At 46.0% G+C, this 23,615-nt stretch overlaps 1 protein-coding gene across 1 annotated transcript in view; it reads left to right on the top strand.

Moving 5' to 3' along the window:
* The window catches only part of ccdc85ca (coiled-coil domain containing 85C, a), a 35,158-nt gene extending 11,999 nt beyond the window's left edge, over positions 1-23,159 (top strand). Inside the window, exons 2-6 of the mRNA XM_047018218.1 lie at positions 12,750-12,829; positions 15,489-15,590; positions 18,869-18,961; positions 19,099-19,197; positions 20,101-23,159. Coding sequence (XP_046874174.1) covers positions 12,750-12,829; positions 15,489-15,590; positions 18,869-18,961; positions 19,099-19,197; positions 20,101-20,190 — 464 coding nt within the window. The 3' untranslated portion in view covers positions 20,191-23,159. The remainder of the gene's footprint in view (positions 1-12,749; positions 12,830-15,488; positions 15,591-18,868; positions 18,962-19,098; positions 19,198-20,100) is intronic.
* The last annotated feature ends 456 nt before the right edge of the window (positions 23,160-23,615 follow it).

The following is a 23,615-nucleotide window of genomic DNA, read 5'->3' as shown; positions in this document are numbered from 1 at the left end:
CACGCTTGTCTACACACACATACACAAACACACATTCATAATGTTTGACTAGACAGGCCTAGACACTAGTTATATGGAAGAGCAGACCTGCATTAGAAACATGTTGTATAACCATTTGGCTGAGTCACCTCAAAAAGATTGTCTGGCAAATGCAATTCAATAGGCTTTACAATAATAGTTATCTTTCATTTAGAATTTGTCTTTCATCGCCACTTCCAAACTACCAACTAACTGGAATACTATACGGTGCATATGTCAGATGGCTAATTGGAGAAACGCCCTTGAAAATGCGTCTGACGATGGGCTGAAGGAACCTTCTAATTCCTTGAACAGTTGTTCTGGGGAGTACAAGTTTTGAGGACTTACCGGGGAAACACAGTTTATGGGGTGTTCAGTGGGAGAAAATTCAGGCTGTCTGAAATCTTAATCTTGACCTTTATTTTGTGCTTGTGTAGTGACACATATTTCATGGGTCAATACTTTGATGCTGGGTCAACAACAAGAGCAGGGCAGTACAGGAAAAGTGGTTTGTTATTCCATTATCTCAAACATAGAGCAAACTAACTACATTACTAAGCCCCTTTGGCTCCTGTGTCATATTCCAGGGGGGGGGGGGGGGGGGGGGGGGGGGGGACAGGCTCATTGTCTGCTTGTGTGCAATGTTGAGGCTGAGAACCCAAACACAATTGGCTTCTCTTTAGCAAGTTGGCTTCTTGTTTTAATCATGGACAATCTCTTAATCCCTCAGGCACTATCTGTTAGGGTCTCTCTCTGTCTCTCTCTTTATCTCTCTCTCTCTCTCTCTCTTTTTCAGTTATCATAGTTACACTGTCACCAACATTGAAATAAGTATGAGTCTCTGATTCTGCTCATCTCCAGAAGTCTTCAACTCTTATCCCACCCCAGACAGAAACCAGCAGGGTGTATGTGTGTGGTTCGAGTGGCGGGTGGGGTTGGGTGGGGGGTGGGTGGAGGGAGTTGTTAAAGAGGGTGAGGGGGTCAAACTGTACCCCTGCCACTGTCTGGTGCTGGGACTGGAGGGGGTCATAGCGATTGTGTGTGTGTGTGTGTCTGCCCTGGCCATCTGTCCGACGGTATTGTTTTGCAGACAATGGTAGAGCGGGCTCTTCAAAGGCCTACCACGTTGAATGGGAGAATGGGTGCATATCGTCAGCCCCTCAAACGAGATCTCAGCCATGGGCTAACTAGACCGGGACTGAACACACACACACACATACACACACTTGTTTTTGCTGTATATTGTGGTCCAATGGTGGGGCACCTGTTTTTGGGGACACTACTTTCTTGACATCCAAGGTATATTAACTTTACCTCACTTGAATTGTAATTAATTTACTTAAATACATTCAGATGACAATGTGAGGCCTGAGCATGTCACAATTTACAGACTTCCTTTTTGTTTATATGCATGAAGATGCTCCTGGGAACAAGTATTTATGTACAATATAATATCTGACAACCATAAACAAGATGAAGTCTCACTGCATTAGTTTGTGTCGCCATTGGGCACTGCACTTGTAGCCTAGGCTAAGTCAAATGTATCTAAATGTTTCCCCAATTGTGGCATTCTCGTCAAGCTCTTTTCTTGTTCCAGACACGGGCTTTCTGACAAACACACACAAATAGTTTATTTCTACTACTCCCAACTCTCATATGTTCTCTTTTACATCTTTATTGTTCCTACTCCTAACACAACTATTTCCCCTACTCCGGTTCTCTCCCAGTAAGGAACTATTTTTACTTGGCTGCATTTATCTCCACTCAGGAACTATTTGAGCTCAGCAGGCTAACCTTTGAGGCTCACCTCTCTTGCCTGGCTAGTCACAGATAAGACAAGGGAACCAGCAGGGTTGGCTACAGAGTTAGGCCAGGTCAAATGTCAAGCCTGTCAGAATAGCCGAGGACTGCACCAGCCTAATGCATTTAGGGTTATGGCAGCCAGCTGTGAAACTTTTATAGCTGTAGAGTGTTGTCAAGGAAATGAGTATGGGGTTGTAAGTGTCTCAACAGATACGAGTTCATAGGTTAAAGTGACAGGGTCACATAAGGGTATATGTTCTGTGCTTATCTGGAAAAGCTGCTTATATGTTTGAATTGAATGTGACCCTCACAACTTATCAAAAGTTCCCCGACTTCAAATGTTATGCCACTATCCCAAAATAGTGTCCTCATTAACGGATGAAAATATCCCTGTGTTCCACTCCCAGGGCTTCATTTTAATTGAGATAATCTGGAAATGCAATCTGGAGGCCAAATGATTATCAGATTTGTGAGCTCAGCTGAGAGGTCTGTTTGAAGAATGTCCAGGACACAGCAGGGGCAGGAGAAGACTATAATGACCGTCCATTCCAAAACACTTCCATGGCCAAAACAAGATATTCTTTTCCACTGATTGTTCCGTCATCATTTCTAGTTTCCAGTTGCTGTTATTCAATGTTTTTTAAATCTCTTTTACACTGTGCTCAATAATATAAAAGAGGTGCAACTAACCTTAAAGTTGGTTATAAGTTACAGCAAATGCAAGTTTTCTGGGGGAGGCGGGAAGGGGTTAGTGAAAGGCTGTCTCAAAATAATTCTAGTCCTGTTTGAAGAAACACAAAAAAGAGAAACAATAAAATAATCCAATGCATCATTCCCCTCGTATGTATCTATTGTGTACAGGTCATTCATATTCAGATGGTAGAACCTCCTTTTCTAGTTATTTTTACGTCACTCATTGTCATTCCAGTGCATCCACTTTTTCCCACGTCTATTGTTACTGTTCTTAAGACTCTCTCTTTCTTTCTCTATCTCTCTTTATCTCTCTCTCTCTCATACACACACACACACACACACATATATACACACACACACACACACACACAGTTACCCTCTTTTTTGGAATCAGGAAAAGGGCACACCTACTTTTGCAGTGACACCTGGAAGCCAGCACACACATTATGCACATCTTCATGACTCCCTGAGAGAGGTTGGAGCCTGCTGTGCTCTCAGGGTCAGATTCTATTGAATATGGCAAGACAGTCATCCTGAAAACTGAAATTGTAGATGTCAATGTAGCTGGAGAACATGAGCCAGGGCTGACGATGAAGACATACAGTCTGAGGCTTTAATAGATGCCTTATGATAGAAATGGGTCAGAATCTCACTCCCTCACTCTCCTGTAATTCCATTGAAAGACAAACTGAAATAGTTAGTGAAAAGTGCGTTTGACATTTGGCAAAATGTTTTCTGTCTAAGACTAATAAATCAGTTTGCAGTGTGAAATGTTAGCCTTTGCTACAATGCTAAATGGATGCATTTTCATAAATGCTACGTTACATTGCTTTTCCAACCACAAGCTTACCATGCAATTTTGCATTAGCATTATGGTAATCATTTTCTCTGATAGAAGTGAAATTGCAGCACATTTCTTTATGACATGGAAATGTTTTCTTTTCCAAGTAATTTTAGGTCAGCTCTAGTGTGATCGAGCAATCGGTTCGAATTTGCATGCAAACCTTACACTTGCCAGTTGCCACAGAGATTACATCATTATACAATGGCTTAACATTCTTTTCAACGCTACTTTTCAATTTGAAAAAGCCTTTGAGTCTGCACTGGTCTGGGGTCTGATGTGTGCCATTAAATCACATCTTCAAGCATATTGTAGGCCTAGAGTCAATTGTTCTTTCAGATATATTTCCTCCTTTTCTTCCTTGCTTCCCCTGTTTGTGTGTCTGAGAAGGTGTGCTAGGTGTAGTTCATTTTAAGCCTGTGGCTGTGTAAACACATATGTACATTCACTCACAAACTCAACGGCACACATGCACAGTTATTCTAGTCTAGTTCACTGTTAGTAATTTTTTCACACATACACTCCTTAAAACCATACGTTCAGCCATAATCAGTCAACCAGAGGACAGAAGAACCCAAAGTAGTGTCATACAGCCATGATGAGAAGCCGAACTCAAGAGAACAGACAGACCCCTAAGTCAAACAGTCAGAGCTTGTTGCTAGGAGACCTCCTTATCAATGGTTTGGTATGCAGTCTATCTCCCCTCACCACGTCTCTCCTGGTCCCACTCTGAGCTGCCTTCCATTGCTTGTCTTATTCATGTGTTTATTTTTGAATCAAGCCAAGTCCTCCATGTGTCAGACCAGCCCGCCAGCCACCCGGCAGGCTGTTTGTCTAGCTTTGTTGAATGACGGGAAGAACGCCTCAAATGTAGCCCTGTCACTCACATTGGATTATGTATCGCATGGATTATATACGCTCGCATGGATAACGTGCGATGGTATTTCAGGAAGGAGTAGAGCTGGTTTTGACAGCGCCAGCGGCCATGGAAAAGGACGTTTGCAGCTTTAGACCACCTGGTGCTACAGTATGTTGCTCAAAATGGCAACACAACTTGTGGTTAGGCTGTACAACAAGGCGCCACCTTCATGACCCTTTACGCTTCCCATTACTCACGCTCTGTCTCACACACACACGCACACATATTTATATATACACACACACACACACACACACAGGAATTGTGGGGAGGAGTCGTCAGTGGAGGTAGTGGAGAATGTAATCAAATCCAAGCAGGGGGCACAAAGGTACTTCCCCCTTCCCTGGTACATGGCCCTTCCTTCTCATATAGCCCTCCTCAGAGTGCTGTGGTCTGTGGGGGGGGGGGAGGGTTCTGTACCTGTACTGAAGCCTGGAGCTGCCCTTGAACTTTGAACAGATACAAGTGTTTGTTCAAGCTGGGCGTGCAAGATTGAAGAATGGAACTTTTTTATGATACACAATACAATACAGTCCAGAGTGTGGCAGTGTGTTGCCTATGGGCCACATACCTTCACTGTAACATTTTGTTTGCCTTCAGTGTTCTTTTTTAAGCATCAAACAAATACCACAATTGTGCTTTTTATCATGATTAAACAGCATCTTGTCAACTGCTCAGAATAGTGATTGTAACGTTTTTAAATCGTTTCAGTGAGGTTAGGCATCACTGTAAGATTCCATGCTAACCTACTATTATCTGAAGTGATTACATCCATGGCCTGCACAAAAGATGAGGGGATGAATTTATCGCCAGGGGTATTGAGTGAGACTGCAGAGGGACTCTCTCTGCGAGATACTGTGTCAACGATGTTCAAGCCTTGGGGGGCTTGAATGGGATCACATTTAAACAGCACCGTTCTGTGTCCATGCATGGGGAAATCCTGGATGCCATTTGATTCTTTTTCCGGTGCGCCTGCTGTATGGCTGCACTGACGAGAGCTCCGCTATTAGCTCAAGGGCCATCAGGCTTCTGAAAGAACATTGATATGGACATTGATACACTGTTGACACTCACATTAGTCACTTTACACACTGTCACTTCAGTTACTGGTTGCTCTTTCAGCTACTGGTTGCACAATCAGCAATATTGCACACATTGTACCTTACTTACTCTAGGTTAGTATAGGTTATAAGGTTAGTATAGGATATCATGTGTATTATAGGTTTAGTATACTCTATTGTTTACTATTTTGTATATTTAGGAGGTTTATTACATTGTATGTTATCATTGGTGTAACCTATGTTCTGAGTACTTATATGTTTATGCCAGGTAGCTTTGTGTTGTCCAAATAATTTCAATGCCCAGTCTGACCCTGTGTTGTTCTGTGCATCTGACAATAAAGGACTTGAACTTGAACTATTGTAACGGCATTATGGAGATTAGGCTACAACACATGGATTTGGTTTCTGTGTGTGTCTGTGTGTGTGTCCAGAGGAGAGAGAGAGAGAGAGAGAGAGAGAGAGAGAGAGAGAGAGAGAGAGAGAGAGAGAGAGAGAGAGAGAGAGAGAGAGAGAGAGAGAGAATAGGCTTACTGAATAAATTATGCAATATCCAGAGATTATACAGCTGTAAGAAATTAAGGCAATACATCGAAGACACTTAATACTTCAAATGCCTGAATGGAAAAAGTTGCCTCAGCATAAAAGCAATTGAACAAACTGTACTTTACTCAAAATTCACACAAATGCCCCTGAAAAGAACCAACTATTCTTACTTGAAAGCTGGAAACTTCATTGGCATCATAAAAGACTCAAACACTATCAATGGTGCAAATTCTATGGTTAAACACCTCTCACAATGAAGCATAGGATGAAACGTGGTCAGCCAGGTGGTGAACCAAAATGGTGAACAGCAAAAATGATTAGTCTTGATACCTGGAGGTACGTACACAGTACACACATAATACTCAGAGAGTTGCTCTTACAAGTGTCTTGTTTGACTTTCAGAGAAAGAAATCACGCTTTCTAGAGACGTCTGGTGATACTTTTTGTTATCAAGGCTACCGTCATTGTGTACATAGACAACACCCTATTAGAACAGAATTTTGTTAGTCCAATGAAGTGGCATGAGATACACAAACACGGTACCTAGGTGACTTATGGAAATGTATTCAAAAGACAGTTTGATTGGTCTAGCTGATTTGAATGAAAAGCAGGGAACCGGATAAGATGTGCTCTATGTTTACTTCAATTCATGTGTTTGTGTGTGTAGTGTACATGCAAATTGAGATGAGAGAGTCTGGCTGGTATATTTTGTGTGTGACTGCCTGTGTGTGTCTGTCTGTATGTGTGTGTGTGTCTGTCTGTATGTGTGTGTGTGTGCGTGCTGTGACTTAGTGTTGTGCCTCATTACTCTCCTCTCCACAGCTCTAACAGAGATTGATAGTGACAGCAGTGTGTCTGCAAGGGCATGAATGCACTCCCCTCTTCCTCTTTTCCTTCCTTCCTTCCATCCTTTCTCTCTCTCTCTCTCTCTCTCTCTCTCTCTCTCTCTCTCTCTCTCTCTCTCTCTCTCTCTCTCTCTGTCTCTCTCTCTCTGTCCCATCTTTCATTCACAGCCCCTATCTCTCCTATCTAACTTGATCACTGGATCTATCATTCTTGTGACACAGGTCATCTTGTCATCCACAACTCTTGTCCTCCTGTGTCTCTATTTCCATCCTTCTCCACTCCACGTTTTCTCTCTCTCTCTCTCTCTCTCTCCTCTCTCTCTCTCTCTCTCTCTCTCTCTCTCTCTCTCTCTCTCTCTCTCCCTCTCTCTCTCTCTCTCTCTCTCTCTCTCTCTCTCTCTCTCTCTCTCTCTCTCTCTCCCTCTCCCTCTCCCTCTCCCTCTCCCTCTCTCTCTCTCTCTCTCTCTCTCTCTCTCTCTCTCTCTCTCTCTCTCTCTCTCTCTCTCTCTCTCTCTCTCTCTCTCTCCCTCCCTCTCCCCCTCCCTGGTTCTTCACACTGTTGAGAAGGCTCCTCCCACGGGTCCTGTAGAGTAAACAGACACTCCATCACTTCAGCCATCTCTATTATCAGCTTGGTGTGTGCGTGTGCGCGCGCGCGCGCGTGTGTGTGACCATCACCTCGGGATGATGAACAGACCCAGCGAACAACAAATTCATTTCGACGACACAAGCTGTGGATTTGGAATAATGCTCCATCCCTCAATGTCATTCCGCTATTCAGCCTCCTTCTCCCTACAGAGCAGGACATATGCTGACTGACTGGAATTCTAGGACACCATCTCCTCTGCCCTGTGGTCGGCATTGGGGGGTCTAGTGTGTGTGTGTGTGTGTATGTGTGTGTGTAGTGGTTTATGTTGTTTGGGACTGTAGACCATGCCCTTAAAGGACAGGGTGGAAAATGCATGTGGTGTTTGCAAAAAGGTGTGCAAAGTTTGTATGGCTGTGCCTTTGTGTCTTTGTATGTGACTGTGAATGTGTGTGTCTGTGCGTGTGCAGGTCTGTGTTCAGGTGTTGTTATGGGTGTGATGGATGACAGTCGTGAAATTCCTTGAGCGAGAACCGTGATGACGATGTCGAAAAAAAATGAATGAATGAATGAATGACGCACTGCTTTACAGAAATACCAACTTCCCCTTTCAGTCAATTTAAACTCTCCGGTTCCTTTCTACGCTGCTATCTGCTTACAGCAGGCAGAGCATGACCTGGCCTCTTCATGCTGCCGTTTGTTAAAGAGTAACATTATCGGACTGGATAATGTATCCCTGCTGCATCCTTTCCTTAGCCCTATCCCTGACTGGCTGTACTTGGGTAGGCCTTTCTGTGGCTTCACTCAGCCAATTCGCTGTTTACTGAACCAACTTTATGAACATTGAATCCTGTCATTGATACACTGTAGGTTCTACCAACTGTGGTTTAGTCATTGTTGCCTGGACGGACGCCATAGGCAGTCTCACCAGCCGTTGACTCCGTCTGCACCCTGTTGTATGTTTCTGTGTATCAACAGTACTGTGTGTAGAATATGATGGGTTTCCCAGCACAGGGAACCAATAAACTAAAAGACTGATCCAGTATTCTACACTGAGCAGGAGGCAGGGTTGGAGCCTGTCTAACCTGCCTTGGAGTTTTCTGTGGAATTCGACGAGAATCAGACAGGGTCAGGTTACTGTAGTGAGCAGAGAGAGAAGAAGAGAGCGAGAGAGGGAGGGAGAGAGGGAGGGAGGGGGCTGGGGAGAAGGGAGAGAGGGAAAGTCATGTAAAGAGAGGAGAGCAGAGGGGCGTGGAACAATACATCTGTGTTTGTCTGCTCTAGTGGCCCCTGCTAGCCCCAGCCCTGCTTCCTTCTCCCATAATTGAAATCAGTCCCTGGCTTTGGACGCGCCTACCTTGTGTGTGTGTGTGTGTGTGTGTGTCTGTGTGTGTGTGTGTGTGTAACCAGCCCCCACCCTTTATTTCCCCAGCTAAATGTAATTGAAATCATTCCTTAGCCTCTACCTCAGAGACTTCTCAAAGGACGGTGAGGAAGAGGGTAAGAGGGAGAGAGAGAAGGGAGGAGGTTAAAGAGAGCAAGAAAGAGAGAAGGAGAGAGAGATGGTATATGTGTTTTTTTCTAAACCTCTCATCATTCGTGTATGGAGAATTGGGAGAACAGAAGAATGGTGCTACTCATGCATATTTCATAAAGAGCATGTACGTTTGGCCAGAGGGAGGGCTCGTGAGTGTATATTTTTACAAGCACTTCATACTGTGTGTGAAGGAAGGGAGGTGGGGGAGGGGAGGTGGGGGGATCGAAAGAGGGAGAGGAAGAAAAAGAGCGAGGTGCAGGGTGTGTTTTATGAGACCTCTGTGACAGCATGGGGTATTTGAGAAGGGCGAAGGGGTCTAATTTGATTTTAATTGATTACATAACCAGGGCAAAATCTTGGTCAGGGACCCATACAGCCAGTCTTCCATCCGAGGACATAATCCGTACGGTGTTTCAACAGTGTTACCAAGTTGGTAGAACATTTGTAGACATAGGTTTAGGTTTATGCCTGTACATAGGTATGTATCAGGTACCTATACAATTGTGTTGTGGTTCTCCACATTTTCTGTGGCAGGCTTTCCCTAGGTTATGGTCCAGATTATGATCAAAGATGGATTAGAGTATTGTAATCAGTCTGAGCTGAGATCAGTGTAGCACTGGACGGGATGGAGTCATAGAGAGGCAACAGAGGAGAAAGAGGGAGGGGGGAGTGTAGGAGTAGCATCCATGTAGTCAACTGTATATTCTGTATGTGTGTGTGTGTGTGTTAGGTAAGGTGTGGGGGAGTGGTCTTGTGTGTTGTGGCATGGTATGGTGGAGTGTGGTGTTGTGTGTGTTGAGTGTGGTGTGGTCTGGTGTGGTGTGTTGAGTGTGGTGTGTTGAGTGTGGTGTGGTGTGTTGAGTGTGGTGTGGTCTGGTGTGGTGTGTTGAGTGTGGTGTGGTCTGGTGTGGTGTGTTGAGTGTGGTGTGTTGAGTGTGGTGTGTTGAGTGTGGTGTGGTCTGGTGTGGTTTGGTAATCGGCTTGCATAGTGCTGCTGGTTGCAGGTCAGGTGACCAGGCTGTACTCTAGTTGGATTACAGGGTCACAAGGAAGGCAAAGAGGCTTAGTCCCACTGGCCATTCCTCAATGTTGTTTAGTCCTCTTTCTTTCTTTCTCCCTCCTTCTTTCTTTCATTTTGTCTCATTATCTCACTTGACCTCTCCTGCTCTTTTGGAGACTTCACACAGCCTTCTTTCGGTTTCCTCCTTCGGCTTCTCTGTTAGTTTGGAGCCTCTCTTTTCCTCATTCTCTTTCTTTTAGCTTTTGTCTTCTCACTTTAGTTCTTCTCATCTCTTTCTTTCTAATTTCTCTCATTCTCTTCCTCTGACTCTCTTCACCCCCTGTTTCACTCCCCAACCCTCTCTCTCTCTCTCTCTCTGTCTCTCTCTCTCTGTCTCTCTCTCTCTCTCTCTCTCTCTCTCTCTCTCTCTCTCTCTCTCTCTCTCTCCTTAGAGTCACATCATAATGTATTGAGGTGAATCAAGTTAATCACCATCAGTTCCTCCTCTTTTCTCCCTCTCGCTTTCGAGAAAGGACAGACAGCTGCAATCCACAGCCAATTAACCCTGACAATGCAATAGTATCTGCCCTAGGCAGACTGTGTAACACTGCCACATGCTGGTCACATAGGCAGGTAGCCCTGATCCAGGATCAGAGGGTGTAGGGAGTGAGGTCCAGGATCAGAGGGTGTAGGGAGTGAGGTCTAGGATCAGAGGGTGTAGGGAGTGAGGTCTAGGATCAGAGAGTGGAGGGAGTGAGGTCTAGGATCAGAGGGTGTAGGGAGTGAGGTCCAGGATCAGAGGGTGTAGGGAGTGAGGTCTAGGATCAGAGGGTGTAGGGAGTGAGGTCCAGGATCAGAGGGTGGAGGGAGTGAGGTCTAAGGTCAGAGGGTGGAGGGAGTGAGGTCTAGGATCAGAGGGTGTAGGGAGTGAGGTCTAGGATCAGAGGGTGGAGGGAGTGAGGTCTAGGATCAGAGGGTGGAGGGAGTGAGGTCTAGGATCAGAGGGTGGAGGGAGTGAGGTCTAAGATCAGAGGGTGGAGGGAGTGAGGTCTAGGATCAGAGGGTGGAAGGAGTGAGGTCTAGGATCAGAGGGTGGAGGGAGTGAGGTCTAGGATCAGAGGGTGGAGGGAGTGAGGTCTAGGATCAGAGGGTGGAAGGAGTGAGGTCTAGGATCAGAGGGTGGAGGGAGTGAGGTCTAGGATCAGAGGGTGGAGCGAGTGAGGTCTAGGATCAGAGGGTGGAGGGAGTGAGGTCTAGGATCAGAGGGTGGAGGGAGTGAGGTCTAGGATCGTGGCTAGGGATGACACCTCAGGGTTGGATGGTGTGGCTCACCCTCTGTCGTCAATACTTAAACAATGTTCCCCCTAGAGATGATGTATGGATGTAGAGACGGTGTTGTCTACTTGTGGATAGACTATGGCCAGTTTTGGTTTGGGTTTTTGGGGGTTTGGGTAAGGTCTTCTGGGATATGGTTAGGGTTGTTTTATCGTTCGTCTGATGTTAGGGCTAGCTAGTTGTGCATCTCTCGATCACCCATACAAGACCCCTTGGAACACCCCTATTGGGGATTATTTGGGTTGTGGTTCTACACACAACATGGCATTACGTGGCTTGTTTGGCCATGAGGAGACAGACTGATTTGCTAGTGTGTAGGGTGTAGGGTGTAGGGGCTCCGTCAGTGGGCTCCTCAGGCTGGTCGTCTGGGAGGCATTAGTTCCGCTGCCTCCCTGCCTCGGCCTCCTCTTCTGTCTCCCGTCTCCGTGTCCTGCCTTCCATTTACCTCTCAGTCTCTCATCTATCGCTTTCATGTTTATTCCTTCCACCTGCACTTTGCCCTGCTGCCCCATCTCTCTCTCTCTCTCTCTCTCTCTCTCTCTCTCTCTCCCCTTCTGTCTCTCTTTCTTTAGAAGTAGATCTACGAAAACAGGTGTGTTCCTGTCTAGGGTCTGTCTGTTGCATGATGGAAATGGTGGGGGACGAGTTTGCACTATCAGTAACCTCCTCCCTCCCTCCCTCCTTCCCCCCCACTCTCCCTCCCTCCCTCTCCCCCTCCCTCTCTCTCTCCAACTCTAATGGGAGCCTCTCCTCTCATTAAGAAAAGCACTGAAACGGTTGAGGGAGAATGTCTAGGGGGCCGTTGTGTGTGTTTTGTGTGTTTTTTTTTATGTGTGTGTGTGTGTGTGTGTGTGTGTGTACTGTATGGTTGCATCCTAAGCACTGTTGTTCTATTGTTGTTTGTTTACACAAACAATTAAACCACGACACGAGCACCGCTCATCTAATCCCAAACCCATTTTCCCAGTGGGTGAAACTCCATCACTTCAGCCCACGTATTCAACTTAAATTGCCAATTGAGCGAGGATGGAGCTTTGTGATGTATCGTGTATAGGCCTGAGTATCGGCATCTCGCAGAGCTAAAAGAGAGCAATTTTTGGATTAGCAGCTTTCTACTTAATCACCATGGGAAGAGTGTCAACAATGGAGGCTGGGTGGAGGGGGGGGGGATTAAGGATTTGAGGGGCGTTGAGCACCACACAAACATGTCAATCAGGGGGTGAATAGAGAAAAACCAAGGGTACAGTGTACTCACATTAATGGGTATTCACTCTGGCCGGAGTGAAACTGTTGGCTCACTGGACTCAACATGGCTTGGGTGTTCTGGTTTTGGCAAAATGGCCGCACATGTTGGTTCAGCAGTCAGTCTGTGGACACTACTAAACATCCATGGATCAAAACAGGAACCTTCATATCAGCAGTGGCTTTTATTAAAGGGTAGATACAGGGATAGATACAGTACAGGTTTCAGATGCTGTTTTTGGTCAGGGTCAAAGATTTAGGGGTTAGGGTTTAACGCTGCATTTGAAAACGGCAGAGGTCTGACAGTCTGTTTCCTTGCGTTCCAGATGTGTCCTCCAGCTACATCCGTCAGCTGGAGAGCAAGGTGAGGATACTGGAAGACGACAACAAGCAGCTGCTGGGCCAGGTACGCTGTGCCAGCTTCAATAGAGAAAGTCTCTCAAAACGATTTCTCTCTCTCGCCCTGTCACTCTCTCGCATGACAGGGCGCGTGACACACATTACACACACACACACACACACACATGCACTCCATATTCATTATTATGAACAAAGCAAACTATAAAGAGGGAGGGGGGTGAATATGCATGCTGTAGAGTTGTACACTGCAGGGAGATAAGAAATGGGGACTATATAGAGAGATACATGGATAGAAAGATATAAGGAGATATATTAGCTCCCTTGTGTGCTTGTGTTTGTACTAAACTTTTCCTAACTTCACTTCCCTCTTTAGAGAGATCAGTAAAAAAAAACAAAGAGAGAGAGAAAGAGAGAGAGAGAGCTTGTTATTCCTTTTGGATGGATGGGAAGTGATTTAAGTGAATAATTCAGTAGCGTCTAATGGCCTGAGCTTTAACTATTCATAGGGGAACATAGATAAAGAATCTGTAGAAACCGAGGAGAAATAACATCACCTGCATTTTTCATGCCTCCTATTTAGAGAACGCTGTCTGGGTCCTTGTGTCCTCATGAAAGCAATCCACAAGGATATGCACACACACACTCACACACACACACACACAAACAGAACAAACACATTCTATATTTAGAACTGGATTTGACACAAACACACACAAAAACAGACACATATACACAGACACACTCACCCACACACACAAACAGACACATATACACAGACACACTCACCCACACACACAAACAGACACATATACACAGACACACTCACCCACACACACAAACAGACACATATACACAGACACACTCACCCACACACACAAACAGACACATATACACAGACACACTCACCCACACACACAAACACACACAGAGCAAACACATACTCTGTATTTAGAACTGGATCTGACATAAACACACACATACATACAAACACACACACTAACACACACACGTACACACTAGTTCTATGCAGAATACCACCGCTACACCGATCACTTTATATTGAGAAGCAGATTCTCACAGACACTCACATACCCTTGCACACGACAAAAACCTCTCAGAGGAGAAAGAGTTTCAAGAGTTTTGATCAGACAAATGCAAACACAAGTTATTTACTCTCAGCTGGAAGAGACGGGAATGATGTCAGAAAATTCCAGTTTCCTTTCTACATAGAAGTCTCTCCACACAACTCTGAGGGTTTGTGTGATCTCTATATTTACACGCACACACACAGTTGTATAACAGTCCAATAACCATAACTACCCTCACGCTGTATTTACTGAACTTCAGTTAAAGGCAGTGAAGTGTTTGCTCTTACGTAAAGCCATTAGCAAACACACACACAGAGGGCCAGGGTGTGCACACAAGCCTGCAGAAGTGTACAGCACACATGAAACAAGTACAAAGACACAATGTTCGATGGATTCAAAGTACCCGTCAACTTCTTAGAGCCCTCTACATCCACCCTCAGGTGACAGGTAGTACTCTTCTAGGAAGGCATGACAGTGCTTTTGGAAGGTTGAAGGTTTTCTCTCCGGGTTTATTTACGCTGTAAGTCTAGTATTTCTCAACGTGGCTTTGGCGTTCGAACTTCTAAACAGCATGCAGCGTTATCGCTCTGTGAAAGAGGATGATGCATTTGGATTTGGTCCTATTTCCTTTCATCTCTGCTGGAGCCGTACCTTTCAGACCTCCTCAGCCTGGTCGTTCTAAGAGCTTGGTTTGTTTATTCCTCTGTGTTTCCGAGGAGTGGGAGTAGGAGCCACGTAGGAGACATTTAACCTCTGCCCCTAATCCCACTTTACCTGAGGGTGAACTCTGGCCCCTTTAAGAAGGAGACTGCTTTATTGTCTAAGTTGTGGAATTACAAGCAGTGTTTACCAAGGAATGGTCTGGAATGTTCCAGACCCTTGTAAATAGTCAGTCAATCCAAATCCAAACAAACAGCGTTGATTAAAATGTAGTCAGTCACACCAAACATAATTAGCTTGGGGTATTGTGTGTGCTTCTGCTTGAAGCTAGGTGTGTGTGCTGGGTGCGGAGTGTGGAGGGAGCTCATTGCATCAGTGCTGAGGGAATGTTTCTCAGAGATGGGTGAACGGCCAGACAGGAAGACGCACACAGGCATGAAATGCAGAAACGCACAGACACATGCACACAAGTAGGAAGCGCTTGCGTTGTACACTACACTTACACACTCTCTCTCTCACATACACACACACATACACACACTTGCCTTGAAAACCTTGTCCAATTTGCAGCATTTACCTCCCTCTCCCTCATGACAACTGTATGTTGCGATGCCAAACAAGACCTGACATTTATAGACTGGTATTTGTCAACTCGACGATGCACACTGGCATTTCAACTTTCCATCCAACGTCTAACCGACCCTCTAGCTAAGCTCTGCCATTTGTAAGCTTGACCTGAGTCATCACAGCACATTCAGTCTCATCTAAATAAATACAAATAGGGTTAATTTTGAAAATGTATTTGCGTTGTTTCCCCCCCTTCGTATTTATGTTTCCTCTGCCCTCCTCTTATCCAACCCATCCCTCTTCTCCCCCTTACAATCCCTCTCTAACAATCTATATCTCTTGATCTTTAATTGGGTCTCTATCTCTCGGTCTTTTCCTGTGTGTCTCCAGGCGAACGGAGGGGATCTGAAGACACTGAAGAAGGGGCTGTCTCTCTACCACTCCGAGTCTCAGCTCTCCTCACTCACACAGTACCAAGACTCACTGCATAATGTAAGGAGCAGGGCCATGTGCTCTGCTATGCTTTTGTGTGTCATTACAAGTCATGAGTTCCTCCTAATGTGTCTGTGTCTGAAAGCATGCGTGTGTGTGCATGCGTGTGTGTGCATGCGTGTGTGTGTGTGGTCTCAACACCACACCGCTCCCCTGACCCCTAACACTGCCAAATCCCACAGCTTCCCCTGAGTTCAAAGGGGGATGATCTGTTTTGAGCAGATTCTCAGCAGATTTAACGTTTCAGAGCCCCCCCCCCCCCCCCCCCCCGTCCTCCCGCCCGTCCTCCCGCCGCAATGGCATCGCTGGAGGTGGAGGCGTGAGCCTAGATTAGGCATTTGGATTTTTGTTGTTGTTTCCTGCTGAGGTCAAGGGTCAGAGACTTGTTGGATCAAAGCTAGCAAGGAGAAGACCGAGAGTGTGTCAGGGTCCGGGAAAAATGTGGTCTCTGCTCATGTAAATGTTCCTTGTGAGGCCACAGCTGTTGGTATAGTCTCTGTTTGTATGGATCCACCTCTATCGTTTGTAAAGGACATCCTTTTGGATTGCCAACCAACATTACCCCCCCCCCCCCCAAAACCCTAATATTCTTTCAGAAAGGCGATGACTCTCTCTGTTCTTTCTCTCCCTTTCATCCTCCTCCCACACTGGAGCTCACCTTGGGCAAAGCATTGTCGTCACCCCCCCCCCCTGCAGCTCCGCCCCTCGCTGCTTCTCGTCTCCCTCTTCTCTATCACCTTTTGTTCCCACTCCTCTCCACCTCTCCTCTCCCTTATCTCCCCTCTCCCTCCCTCTACCAAACTCTATCCGTCCTCTTTCATCCTCTGGTCCTTTAATCCTCCACTTGTCCCCTTCCTCTCTTCAGAGAAGTTATCAGTAGTCATGCAGGAAGAGGAGTGGAACGAGACGATTGTGGAGCAGAGAGGAGAGGAGGGGAGGGGAGAGGGAAGGAGAGAAAATGGGAGGAGGGGGAAAGTAATCAGTGTTCATCTGGTCCTGATGAGAGAGGAGCCTATTTTGCGTTGTCACAGTAACCACTATGGGTTCCACCTCCATAGAAAGGAGAGAGCAATTAGGCATGTTTGACGTAAGCTGCAGCTGTGGAGACAGAGATAGAAGAAAGAGAGTGTGTGTGCAAACTACAGTTAGTGTCACTCTCTCTCTCTCTCTAACACACACACTCATCTTCCTTGCTAAATTTAGCCGATCCACTGATTGTGCCAAAGCAAAGTCGTGACAATAGGAGCCGCAACTGAATATCAGGGAGTTAAAATCCCACCAGTCAACATTCTACTGTTTCCTCTGGTTTCAGTGAGCAAAAGGCTAAACAGATAAGATAAGAACGTCCCTTTAGCGTGACCAATCTGTAATGGGAGTGTGTCAGAAGCACATGGCCACCCCCATGGCTTTCTGTAGATCGTTACCATCGTCCTCTCCTTCAGTGGTGTCTGTCTCTGTATTGACATCGTAACCGGAGGCGCGTGTGTATTGATGAAGTAAAATAAGACAGGTATGTGTGTGTGTGTGTTGATATGGTAACCTCAGACAGATACAGTGATGGCTCTTCCTGTTCCTGTGTAGAATGCAGCTACAGCAGGTGCACTACTCCCTCCTTTGTGTTTATTGCAGATTCAGCTGGCTCTGTGTGTGTGTGTGTGTGTGTGTGTGTGTGTGTGTGTGTGTGTGTGTGCTGCTCACACTGTGGTCAATGTTTTCCCTATGGCTTTTCTGCAGTAGCCTCCTACTCTCATACACACACATGCTGTACACTCTCACACACACACACACACACACACCTGTATTGCATGCTCAGGTCGATTCACCGCTAAAGTGGGGCTCTATGGGTTTAGGCTAGAGTTATGGCTGGTGCTGGGGCTGGGGAGGGATGGGGCTGGGGCTGGGGCTGGGGAGGGATGGGGCTGGGGCTGGGGCTGGGGAGGGATGGGGCTGGGGCTGGGGCTGGGGCTGGGGCTGGGGCTGGGGCTGGGGCTGGGGCTGGGGAGGGATGGGGATGGGGCTGGGGCTGGGGAGGGATGGGGCTGGGGCTGGGGCTGGGGCTGGGGCTGGGGCTGGGGCTGGGGCTGGGGCTGGGGCTGGGGAGGGATGGGGATGGGGCTGGGGCTGGGGAGGGATGGGGCTGGGGCTGGGGCTGGGGCTGGGGCTGGGGCTGGGGCTGGGGAGGGATGGGGATGGGGATGGGGCTGGGGCTGGGGCTGGGGCTGGGGAGGGATGGGGCTGGGGCTGGGGCTGGGGAGGGATGGGGCTGGGGCTGGGGCTGGGGAGGGATGGGGCTGGGGCTGGGGCTGGGGCTGGGGCTGGGGCTGGGGCTGGGGCTGGGGCTGGGGCTGGGGAGGGATGGGGATGGGGCTGGGGCTGGGGAGGGATGGGGCTGGGGCTGGGGCTGGGGCTGGGGCTGGGGAGGGATGGGGCTGGGGCTGGGGCTGGGGAGGGATGGGGATGGGGATGGGGCTGGGGCTGGGGCTGGGGAGGGATGGGGCTGGGGCTGGGGCTGGGGCTGGGGCTGGGGCTGGGGCTGGGGCTGGGGCTGGGGAGGGATGGGGATAGGGCTGGGGCTGGGGAGGGATGGGGATGGGGATGGGGCTGGGGAGGGATGGGGCTGGGGCTGGGGCTGGGGCTGGGGCTGGGGCTGGGGCTGGGGCTGGGGCTGGGGCTGGGGCTGGGGAGGGATGGGGCTGGGGAGGGATGGGGCTGGGGCTGGGGCTGGGGCTGGGGCTGGGGCTGGGGCTGGGGCTGGGGCTGGGGAGGGATGGGGCTGGGGCTGGGGAGGAGTGGGCAGAGGACTGCAGCTGAGCCAGGGATGGTATGTGGAGGAGAATTCTAGTGATCTGCAGAGCCCCTACTCTCTGTGTCCTCCTTCGCTCTCTCAAAGGCCCCTTTGTGTGCGCGGGTCCGAGCGGTGGTTGTGACCCTGAGACAGGGACAGAGCCAGGGGGCTGGGGAGAGATGGAGGGCAGAGGGGTCCCGGCAGGGCTAGCAGAGGAGAGGGGAGCAGGCCTAGGAGGGTCATAATGAGCTCATTTAACCTCATTCAGGGGCCCAATGTGATTATGGGCTCTGTATGTTCAGCAAGGATGTGTGTGTGTGTGTGTCTGTAAACAAGTGTTTGTGTGTGGACCGCAATAGAGTGTGGACAATTGTGTGATTGTACACTTGCCAAGATCTTGTCATCAACATGAATGTCACTTGCTCTGTGTGTGTGTACGTGTGTTCACCTTCATCCCCGTGACTCTCATCCCTCATGTCTCTCCTCGGCCTAGGGCTCAGGAAGGCCTCCTAGTGGTGAGCCCTCCCCTACTGCCGGCTTCCTTCCTGCCAGCCAGAAACCTGAAGCTGTGGTCCACGCCATGAAGGTATCAGCATGTCTCACTGTCCAGAGTTTGGATTACATCTGAAGTTCTACTTTTTAACTGGGCATTCTAGATGCTTCTGCATGTGTCCATAAAGTGTGTTTATAAAAGATAACCAGTGTGTGTGTGTGTGTGTGCAGGTGCTGGAGGTCCATGAAAACCTGGACAAGCAGAAGCTGGAGGCCTACGATGAAGACCTCAGTGAGAAAGAGAAGGCCATAGTTCGGGAGATGTGTAACGTAAGGATGACAGTCTTTCTCACGCGGTCACTTTGTCTCCCACCATCCAATCCTCTCCTTCCCTCCCTTTATCTCCTCTCTTTCTCTCTGTATCTCCCACTCTGTTTGTTTATCTTTTTTCTTTTTGGGGGGGGGGGGGGGCGGGGGCTTTTAATTACTTTTCTGCATCCCTTAATCCACCCTTTCACTTTCTATCTTCCTCTTTGCGCTCAAATCAATTAAAGGCTGCAGTAAACAGGCTGTAGTTTGTACATCCCACTTGTCGGCACAATTAAAATAACTTGGTAGGAGCACACAATGGTCCCAATTGGGCCACTTTGGGCCAGAAGCCATAGACACACATGGCAGAAGCACACACACAGGATGTTCCCCGTGTGACATGCATGACCTTTTGACCAACCATACACCCAGTGGGTAGATAAAGAGAGGGAACATGGATGCACAATGCCATCATTCACATTTCTGTTCTCATGAATACATAAATACTTCTACATTATGCTTACTAATGAGGCTCAGCTACATTGGTTCTCATTCACTTGTAATCCCTCTCTGACTCATGTGGTCCAGCAAAGCCTCAATAGTGGGTGTTGTGTAACCTTTAGTCGCCCCCCTCTCCCACGCCCCTGTTGTTTTTTACATGATCAGAGTGTGTGGGAGTTTACATTGTGGACATTTTTGGCGCTGTGAACGCGTACACAGTTTTAATTGGGACGCCATCGATGCGATGCGCTATTTTCGTCTCCTGCCCGCTTTAAGCTTCAGAGGACAAATTCACGACTCACCACAACCTTTCTTTCACTTCAGAACGCCAAACATTCAGAATTCACAGGCATGATATGAAGTGTGGTGTTACATTTTTGTGTGTCCCCTTCACCACTTTGCCCTTTCATTGTGTGTTCCCAGGTGGTGTGGCGTAAGCTGGGAGATGCTGCAGGATCCAAGCCCTCTATCCGCCAGCACCTCTCTGGGAACCAGTTCAAGGGGCCTGTGTAGTCCTGAAGACGTGTGTGCTTAAACCCATGAACGTCAGCAAATAGAACTAAAAACACAACCACCACTGTAGTTCCTGGGCACAGTGTGTGACCTTCACGTTATCAACCACCCCACTTGTTTTATCCCCACCCCACTTCTTCAACATCCATGATGTTCAGCTTCAGTTCACTCATTGGTCCAAAGCGACTGTTCCAAAATGCCTGGGCATTGACCATCACTGACTGGTGTGGAAAGTGGAAGACATCTGGACCAAGGCTATTATTGTGTTAACACTCATATGTGATTTTTTTTCTCAGCTAAGCACACATTGTAGTTCACCTGAAGGGGAGGTGATATAGGGACATACACCATAATGAAAAAAAGGTTTTGAGAACATTTGTATTCCATTCCTGTCTGGTTTTCCCAGGCATTTCCAAGCATCACAGAGTCTAAACCTTAGTGACAGACAAGCTATCCAACAAGCGACTCTTTCAATATCTGAATTTCTCAATCAGCAACTCTACAGAGACCTTTAGTTTTTCTTCATGTTCACCAGTGTTGTTGTTCATCAGTGTTCAACATTGTCTCATAGCACTTTCTAGGTACACATTGACTGAAACACAGTTCGCTCATGTTGCTTCCTTCAAATCCTGATTTTTGACAGCTCTTCAAACAAGGACTACTCAACTGCCCTGTGACTTCAACAACATGAAACACAGATTTTTATCAAAAATAAACAAATAGGAATTGACTCTTATATCATATTTTCCCAATACACAGTATAGTAGCAAGCCCTAGCTTTATATTCTATACACTTCACTCTCAAGTACTCGTAGACACCTTCACCTAAAACATAAATATACAAATGTAGGCAGAAAACCCTAATTGTGTACACCTAAAATGCAGCACCATATGCTGTAAGTTGTTTAAAGTAGCACTAATATTTTGAAACGCAGTTTTCTTCTACGGCCATCTTTGTTACCACTATTATCTAGGTGGTGCACCAAATTAGGTTGCATACTTTGAGTTTAAAAGTTCACTTTCGAGTCAGATGTTAGCCTATCAAAATAGAATATCCAAAAGCTGGTGATTCATAAAGACTTCCCAAATGATGCAGTGATGTTTATGATAAGAGAAAGGATATTGCTGTATGGGAAAAGGGACTTTGATATACAATCTATAAATATTCTATGACAATCGTTAAAAGTTTTTGAAATGTAATAATGCGAGAATGTGTTTTTTTTGGGGGGGTGTCTCTTATATTAATAAATGAGAAGGTGTACAACTTCCATACCTGTAATACCTTGTTATCACACCTGTAATGAGGTCTCATAACTAAAGTCTCATTGGAGATCTATGTGTACCTTATGCAGTGTTATAACTAGCGAATGAAAACAGCTTTGGGTGTCTTAGTGTGCTCTACACATTGAGGTGGGTTAGCTGAGTCCTGTGTATACTGAACCAAAGTGTACGTTTAGACAACAGCATGCACACTTGTTGGATTTCAAGTGCATCGAAGCTTGTTAGCAGGACTTAGCAGAGAGCTAGAATGAGTTGATGAAATGTGATGTAAGACTTCATAGTACGTCTCCATGAAGCATCATAGTGACTAAGTACTCTATGATAAGTCATATGGAAGAAGATGGTTTCTGTTCAGCTTGGTTCTATAAGTTGATTGCAGTTTCTATGGATCGAGCATGTGAGTTTCACAAACAGACCATCAGATACCCTGTAAAGCAGCATCATAGAACTGACCTAACATGTTATGAAGATTTATAACAATCTAAGAAATGTATTCTATAACTGGTCTCCTATGTGTAGAAAGTTTGGACACGGAATGGAGGTTCTTCTGTGTAGGTTGTTTGTAAGTCACATAACTGATTTGTGACAAGTTATGTATGAAGTTTCATAGAAGTCTTACGAACTGTAAAAGGGCTTGTGGATACCGATAGATTTCGGAATAGATCATTTCAAACATGTATGAAAGACGCTTGCTGCATTTTCCCTCTCTTTGAATGTTATCTTGACAAATGGTCATTTGTCAGATGGATAGAAGGAATCTGATTTGTTTTTCTTCAGAATTTAAGTTTGACATATTGTCACTCTAAATAGGGTTCCACACTGTATGTGTGCTACTTTTAAATGAATTTTCAGAAGGGAATGTAAGTACCTACTGTACTCACATCCCTTTATCATTGGATGAGACATTATACAGTTTTGAGGAATGGCCAATGAGTATCTGAGTTTCAGTGAGATTCAGGATGCAGCAGGTGACTTTTATTAGTGATGTTTATATGAGCCTGACCTTTAGCATGTACGAGCCGTATGAACAAAAGACAAGCAATCATTTGAAGAACAAAGGTAACATTTGTATTGGTACACCTGATATATGGAAATACTTATTTCAATTGAGGATTGCTAAAAGAAATAATACTGTCTTGCACAGTATTTTTGGGGGAACAGAAGGACAGTGATCAGGTCTTTTGAAAACACACCTAATTAATGCATTTTTGGATAACTCCATACACACATTTAAGATCAATATTTCAAAAGTGACCTTCTAGAAACATCTGCTATATACATGCGACTACTGACCTTTTATATTTGTTGATTTGAAAGCACAAAGTGACAATTGAAAAGTTGTGTCAATTTTCCTATGGTTACTTTCAAATGCACTGCTTCTTTTGTCAAAACATGATGTGTTGACGTAGAACCTGCAATGACCTACTATATTCTCTTCTTAGCCTCTCTCTATCCCAGACACAGTGAACATGTATTTTAGGATATAGCCAGTGCTTTGTAAATAAATACTGTTCTCCCGTAGGATATATGAAAATAGCATGCCTTTATATATTTTTGTCTTTCATAAGCTGTATGTAGCTGAAATGCATCGATATTTTAGCAATTTATGAAAAGAGTGATAAATAGATTAAGAAAGCCTCTTGTAGATGATTTTTTAAATAAAATTTAAGTATACTTTCCTTTGTAAATGTATAGTGCAAGTCTCTAATTGTGTATGTTCATCAATTATACACTGGGAAAGCTACTATAGAGATGGAACAAAGCTGGAAGCTCCAATAATTACTAACTTTTTGGAACACAATTATTCAGCTTCCCTAAACTGATTTTAAAAAGAGAAAAGCTGGTTCCAAGATCCGAGCCATGAGAAAATTAGTAAGGGATTATGCATTGGTACTTGTGTATACTACCCATGTGGAACTCATGCAACGTAGCAAGTTTGTTCATTTTCTGGATTAGGGCGCACTCTTGTGGTTACTTGTCAAACAATAAATCCAAACAGCCCATTCTCAAATGATCTGCTAATGTAACCTGCCTTCCTCTTACTCTGAGTAACAACTGACCTTAATGACTGGAATTATAAAATACACACAGCCGAGTAATGGGCCTATCCAATGATGTTAGACCAGACATGACCTCAAAGATTT

Source organism: Hypomesus transpacificus, chromosome 3, assembly GCF_021917145.1.
Source record: "Hypomesus transpacificus isolate Combined female chromosome 3, fHypTra1, whole genome shotgun sequence".
Taxonomy (NCBI): Eukaryota; Metazoa; Chordata; class Actinopteri; order Osmeriformes; family Osmeridae; genus Hypomesus; species Hypomesus transpacificus.
Note: the sequence above shows the minus strand (reverse complement) of the source record. Positions and strands in the feature narration are given on the sequence as shown.